This window comes from Notolabrus celidotus, chromosome 11 (genome assembly GCF_009762535.1).
Source record: "Notolabrus celidotus isolate fNotCel1 chromosome 11, fNotCel1.pri, whole genome shotgun sequence".
NCBI lineage: Eukaryota > Metazoa > Chordata > Actinopteri > Labriformes > Labridae > Notolabrus > Notolabrus celidotus.
The window spans coordinates 28,188,484-28,195,491 of NC_048282.1; the positions used below are offsets into that span (position 1 = coordinate 28,188,484).

General features: G+C 37.1%; 1 protein-coding gene across 3 annotated transcripts; it reads left to right on the top strand.

Annotated features, from left to right (window-relative positions):
• The first annotated feature begins 1,396 nt into the window (after positions 1 to 1,396).
• LOC117821963 (NEDD8-activating enzyme E1 catalytic subunit-like) lies at positions 1,397 to 6,524 on the top strand. Of its 3 annotated transcripts, none has more exons than XM_034696549.1 (18): positions 1,397 to 1,501; positions 1,605 to 1,643; positions 2,329 to 2,452; positions 2,549 to 2,629; positions 2,727 to 2,809; positions 3,079 to 3,159; positions 3,276 to 3,319; positions 3,415 to 3,479; positions 3,589 to 3,744; positions 4,238 to 4,340; positions 4,459 to 4,569; positions 4,732 to 4,785; positions 5,091 to 5,127; positions 5,230 to 5,311; positions 5,399 to 5,499; positions 5,592 to 5,655; positions 5,744 to 5,798; positions 5,887 to 6,524. In XM_034696549.1, the coding sequence occupies exons 1-18, from the start codon at positions 1,482 to 1,484 to the stop codon at positions 5,973 to 5,975; spliced, it is 1,389 nt and encodes a 462-aa protein (XP_034552440.1). In that variant the 5' UTR covers positions 1,397 to 1,481; the 3' UTR covers positions 5,976 to 6,524. The 3 variants fall into 3 exon arrangements, with proteins under 3 accessions (XP_034552440.1, XP_034552441.1, XP_034552442.1); XM_034696550.1 differs by having other exon boundaries at positions 1,436 to 1,501; positions 2,321 to 2,452; XM_034696551.1 differs by having other exon boundaries at positions 1,461 to 1,501; positions 1,605 to 1,667.
• The last annotated feature ends 484 nt before the right edge of the window (positions 6,525 to 7,008 follow it).

Below are 7,008 nucleotides of genomic sequence, written 5' to 3' on the forward strand. Positions count from 1 at the left end.
GGTCAGCTGATCTGCCTGCGCGAACGAGAGCTGTAATCTCGCTCAAGATCTCGCGAGAGTTAGATACTTGGAGTTGCGTTCTAGAATGCGCAGAAGCATCTGTACATGGGAATAAATACAAAAAGATGATACAGTAAAAAGACCAACCATAGGGTTGTTGATGTGGACAAGTTAACAGAACTTTTGAGGAAAAAAAAGGCCATTTTTAATTGTGTAAAGGATATTAAAAAAAAAATAAGAAACCTTGCATATTTATATTGCCAGGTGGGGTTTTTTTTTTGTTTGTTGAACATTTTACAAAATTACAAACTCTCAATGAGGATGGTAAACACAGATTATAATCAATTACAGTGCAATTAACAAAAAGGAAATTATGTAAGGAAAACAAAACAAAATATTGTAAAACAACAAATAATGTACACCTTTTTGTTTGCTGCTGTAACTCCATGAATTTCCCCGTTGTGGGACGAATAAAGGAGTTTCTTATCTTATCTTCTCTTATAAGGTGCATCAGGGCTACTGAGTGAGTCAGGCATCCAGAAACAATATAAAGCAGAGCAGAGGCACAAAAAGAGGCAATCAAAGTTCAGCGTAGCAAATAGCTGATTGGTCAGTCTGTATATAGAAAACCGTTTGGGACAAGGGGACATTTCATTTCAGAATTCTTTTCATGTTTGGCTGTTTTAATAGTGGGAAAAGATAAGAAATATATACATATAATATACACATACAAATATACACATACCTATATATATACACATGTATACATGTATACATATATACATACTTAAAATTAAAATAATAAATTCTGAGCAATGACTAAATATATCTTGCTTGCAATTTTTCTTGTCCGTAGTTTTTTCAGGGTAAAAAAAAATTACTCAAAACAATTTATAAAACCAGGAAAGGAGGGCTTATAATTTCTTCACTTTGCACAATTGATATAGTATTTACCATAAACTGTATAAATAGGGTATTTAGGTATTTACCCAGTAATAATACTGCCAAGTGTGTTTCCTGTCTTTTTGATGGAGATGATCAGACTGACTCATGCAGAGGTGGAATTAAATATGCCTGCACACACCAGAGAATGTTCATATAATATTTATATACAGTCTATGGCACACACACACACATGCACACGCACATTCATATACATACACAGTATTAAAAGGTTCTATTTACCATTTTTTTGCATCAATGGTTTTGTCTATTTCAAATACAAGTGTTTAAGTATCCCACAGATGTTATATTCCTGTTTATGATTTCTTTTTTTTTAACTGTAAGAATATCGTAACAGAGTGGCAACATTTAAAGTTAATAAGCTTATTTCCTTAAGGAATCAAAAAGTAGATGCACATCCATAGTCACAATTGAAGGGTTATTTATCTGTGGTCTTTTGGAGTCCTTGCAGCTGCAGAGCGCAGCTTTGACACCCGGAAACACATCAGTCTCAATCGAGGACATGGGACCGTGAAAGTATGGCGGATGCCGAGGAGCCGTAAGTCTCAATGGACGAAAAAACACAATTAAATGGTTGTTAAACTCTCGCCTTCCGCTGTAAAGTCTGCATGCTTAAGCCCTGCTATATTTTCTCCTTCCAGGGAGAAGAAAAGAAGGAGAATAGAGGACCTGACTGAGAAGTTAGTGACGAATGCTAAATGAAGGTCTCTGACTGGCAGCAGGTCTGCTGGGCCAGGAGACATGAAAATCAACTATTCTACTCATTCTGGCATCCTAAGCTGTAGAGCCATCAATTGAAAAACTCCGTTGATTTACATGTATCCATTTACAAAGTCAAATATCAAGTTATGACCTAAACTGCACTAATTCTGTGTCCCACTCCTTGCAAAACAAATGGTGTCATGAATTACCCAAACATGAACTAGTACCAATGCAATACTACATTTTTATCCTTACAAGGTATTCAGCATGTAGTGTCAGAAATGCATTCGATTAATCACTTTTCAGGTATGAGATTCACGAGTATGATGTAATGTTGTGTCCCCCAGTGCAAAGGACAAGGTGCATGTTGTATAGAGAATATCCATAAAACAGCAGACCAGAGAAAATTAAAAGGATATCTTGATTCATAGCAGTCACATGGGATAAAATGTTTCAGAATATACAGGGCTAAATTAAAGGTGTCACCTTTAGTGCTCCCCCAAAAAATATTTAACCAACTTTCTCTGCCTTTTTTACTCAACTGTAGAGATGTTCTCCTGCATGTAAGAGACAGATTGCATTATTACTGAGAGAAGAAGGGGGTAAAATGTACAAATGTAAGTTATTTTACAAGTCCAGTCTTGTCTTTGTGTTGGTGTCCAGAATGGCTGTGGATGGTGGACACATGGACGGTGGTTGCGACTGGGACGGTCGGTGGAATCATGTAAAGAAGTTTCTGGAGAGACCTGGCCCATTCACACATCCTGACTTTGAGCCAAGCACTGATGTGAATAGAAACACTTTAATGGAAACAAAAGCAATGGTGACATTTATAATCACAGCATGTGTGCTATGTTTTTTTATATGGTCTCCTTTATCTCAGTCTTTGCAGTTTTTGTTGGAGACTTGTAAGATTTTGGTCATTGGTGCTGGAGGACTTGGATGTGAACTTCTCAAAGATCTGGTAGGACACAGTTTTATCTAGTTTTTATTTGAACACACTCAAGTATACTCTGTATCATACTTAAGTAAGTTCTTACAGTCTCTATGTGTTTGTTTAGGCCCTTTCTGGGTTTCGCCTTATTCATGTGGTTGACATGGACACAATTGATGTGTCTAACCTCAACAGACAGTTTCTATTCAGGTAAGTTTCACCTTAATGTTCTCCCTCTCTTAAGTTTTACCTTTGGGGTAACATTTGGGGGTGTGAGATAATCCTTTACAGTTATAGAATATTTGATAAGTGATTTAAAAGTCTGACAATCCTCTGTTGGAAATTATTTAAATCTGTGACAAAGGAATATGACATTTTCTCTAGGTGATTGTAGCGCCATTACTATTCCAGTGTGTTAAAATCAGTTTGCATCTAGCATCTCATGTGTCCTTTTGTGAAAATAATATGCATCTATTCAGGCCCAAAGATGTTGGACGACCAAAGGCAGAAGTTGCTGCTGATTTTGTAAACAGTCGCATCCCGGGGTGTAAAGTTGTGCCGTATCCTTTCCAGCAATGTTTCTTCAATTACTTATAATTTACACCTCACAATGGTTACATTAAAAAAATATAACTACATACAACAATGAATTATGTTCCTTATAAACAACATGCAGTCACTTCAAAAAGATCCAAGACTTTGATGAGTCTTTTTACAGGCGTGAGTATCTCTCTTTCAAGGTCCATTCATTAGCAGCAAGCTTTACCAGAATGGTGATTCTTATGGATTGAACATGGCTATATATATCTTTGCAGAGTTCCACATCATCGTCTGTGGACTGGACTCCATCATAGCCAGACGCTGGATGAACGGGATGCTTGTAAGAAAATGAATTTCAATGCACTTGATTGTTTTCAATTGTTGATTTTGCCTCATAAGAAGCCTGTGGGTATATTCTGGTGAGGTATGATTTATGCTACATTGTCTAGATATCCCTCCTGAGCTATGAAGATGGAGTCGTGAACCCCAGCTCCATCATCCCTCTCATCGATGGAGGAACAGAGGGCTTCAAAGGAAACTCTCGCGTCATTCTGCCCGGCATGACTGCATGCATCGACTGCACTTTGGAGCTTTATCCACCACAGGTGACTTATCTTGAAGTTGCTCCTCAAAGGTTCACATAATTATCGTAAATGCTACTGTTACTGCAGTAAGTGAAATAACAGAATAGTTAATACTCCTCTTGTCTCTTTGCAAAGCTTTCACATCTGCTTCTCAGATTTGCTTTTGGTTGTGAGAAAGCATCTGTGCAGCACTGGTTGTGATGTTTCAGATTTCCATCTGCAGTAACAGCTGTTTGCTTGAAGAAAAAAGTCTGTTTTAAAAATAGGTGGTGATAACAGCTAGACTGCACAGAAAGTAGTGCAAGACGAAAAAAAATACTGCTTGCTGAAGTGTAAAACAAGCCCAGCTGTTTGCACCAAAATCTAGTCAAACCTGTGGAAAGGAAGTTAAATAAGCATCTGTTTCATAAGCAAGTTAAAGCTGTTTATTGTTTTTTGATAAATTTGATAACAAACTTCTTTTCTCTAGTTCCTCAAATGCATTTAAGTTTGACATACGTCTTACTATCTACAGATCAACTTCCCCATGTGCACCATTGCGTCAATGCCGAGGCTACCAGAGCATTGCATTGAGTATGCCAGAATCCTCCAGTGGCCCAAAGAAAAGCCTTTTGGGGGTAAGCTTAAATTTTACATCTGCTTCTTGTACTTCAGCGAATGTAATCAAATACTTAACGCATGTGGACATCGTTAAAATTAAGGCTGACAAGCTGTATCTTCTTCTTGACCAACCAGAAACCAGTTTAGATGGAGACAATCCAGAGCACATTCAGTGGGTGTTTGACAGAGCACAAGAAAGAGCTGCAGAGTTTAACATCACAGGAGTGACATACAGACTCACTCAAGGTAAATGCATGAATTGATATAACAACATTTGTTTTACGATTATGTGACCCATCAGTTAGTACTCTCTGTCTTTGGTGGAACTGATACTTTCACATCTGTCTCATTCACAAGTGTTTATCATGGTGAGCTTGAATTAACCCTGTGACTGTGTTTATACCACAGGAGTTGTGAAGAGGATCATCCCTGCTGTGGCATCAACCAATGCTGTTATTGCTGGTATGAAAGTGTGTTACGCAGTTATGTTGAGGATTGCTGCCAGAAATCAATATTGATCGATTTTTGTACAGTCTATTGTGAAATGCCACAAAAACACATCCTCGGCTGTCCTGAATGCAAATTTGGATGCAACCCAGAATCTATGAATATATCTATGTCTAGTCCTGAGATATGAGATGCCCCTTAATCTTGGAAGTACCGCTTTGTTGTTACTAAAGGCAGATGGCTATTTAGCATGTGACATACTGTACATGAAACCTGACGAATACATACATATATATTTATATGTATATATTTTTCCACAGCTGCCTGCGCCACTGAAGTTTTTAAAATAGCTACAAGGTGAGGAGCAGGGCTAAAAATGTAATTTCTCATCTCTCATTTAGCAGTAATTTGCCAATCTAACATCACCTGACATCTGTTTTTTTTTTTTTTTTTTTGCAGTGCATATATTCCTTTAAATAATTACCTGGTGTTTAATGATGTGGACGGATTGTACACCTACACATTTGAAGCTGAACGAAAGGTTTGTTCAATAAGCACTGTTTACCATCATGCGCATGTCACTGTACAAAGAATAACTAGTTTTCTCTTTATCATTTTTCATGGGTAGGAAAACTGTTCAGCGTGCAGCCAGGTGCCTCAGGATCTCCAGTTCTCTCCTTCTGCCAAACTACAGGAGATCTTAGAGTACCTCACAGAAAATGCCTCTTTGTAAGTATTTAGAAAAAAAATATTTTAGTGATGCCTCTTTTGCAAATATAGCAGTTATGAGGTTTAAACTGTGTTCAAATTTTTTTCTCCAGACAAATGAAATCTCCAGCCATCACAACAACTTTGGAAGGGAGGAACAAGACACTGTATCTGCAGGTATTAAACTTTAGTATGCTACAAGAATGTAGCATGATATTTAGTCACTACACACTTCTGTTTAACTATGAATACAATTTTATTCCAGTCAGTTAAATCAATTGAGGAGCGAACCAGGCCAAACCTCTGCAAGACTTTGAAAGGTGAGAAGAAAATTCACTCTTATTATTCTCTTCTATCTGCTGACAGTCCTGATTACATACTTTGTTTACGTCTCTCTCTCTGCTGCAGAGTTGGGTCTGTCGGATGGACAGGAACTAGCGGTTGCTGACGTCACCACGCCTCAGACAGTCCTCTTCAAGCTTAATTTCACCACCTAAACAAACATCAGAGCACACAGAACTGATGTCGGACTGGGTCTTGCATCACAAGGTTACTGTGATGCTGCAGTAGCATATTTGGTGTAATAATGTAAATAAGATGGGTAAGGTCTCCCATGTGGGGTAGGATTGGCTGTCAAATACATAAGGATTCATTTAACACTATTGTCTTTTGTATTAGTATCATTGTTTACTTCTCTCTGTTTTTGTCCTGTGTTGGTTTCTATTGTAGCTAATTTCCTGTCAATCAAGTGAGAATAATGACATGCACTGTGCTTTAATAAAGTTTTATTATCATGGCTGTGGAGGAGGTATCTCTTACCATATTTCTTTGTCATATTTATGAACTCAGTAGCGTATCATACTCAGTATATTTAAAGGAAATGGGTTACACCCACATTTTAAAAACTGTCCTGTTCAAGGAGGCTTCCAAGAAAGCCAGAGTCTGTTTGAATATAATTGTTTTAGTTATTGTTTTTTAAGTTTATATAAAATGTAGTACACAGTACAATATTTCAAACTTGAATTAAAGACACTTTGAGGAACTTATTTTGTGTATATCTTGGTGATGTAGTACTTTGTAGTACTTCTTATCTATAAGGTCTTACATTGTAAATGTGAAAGGAGTGTTTTCTGATGAGAACTGTCATATTGCTTCATTTTCACTTTCAAATAAAGCACCACGAAGAATCTGTGAACCTTGGAAAATGTGAAGGGAGGCTGAGTGGCATGCTGCAGTAATGGGCAATGAAGATTACCATCTTAACAAGAGCTTTTAAAAGAGCAAGTCTTGCTGGTGGTCTGGTGTACTTAAACAGTTAATTTTTTGATATTACTATTATAAACATAGTGTTTATAGTGTTAGTGTTAAATTCTTCACAGTAGTTTTTAATAGATTAGAAGCTTAGATACTATTTATTAATCCATATGCATGGGTACTAACTTTTGCAGGGGTGGTATTAAGTATTTTTATTTTATTTTACCTTTGCTTTGCTTTACCAGGAATATTTCCATTTAGATACAACATTATTTC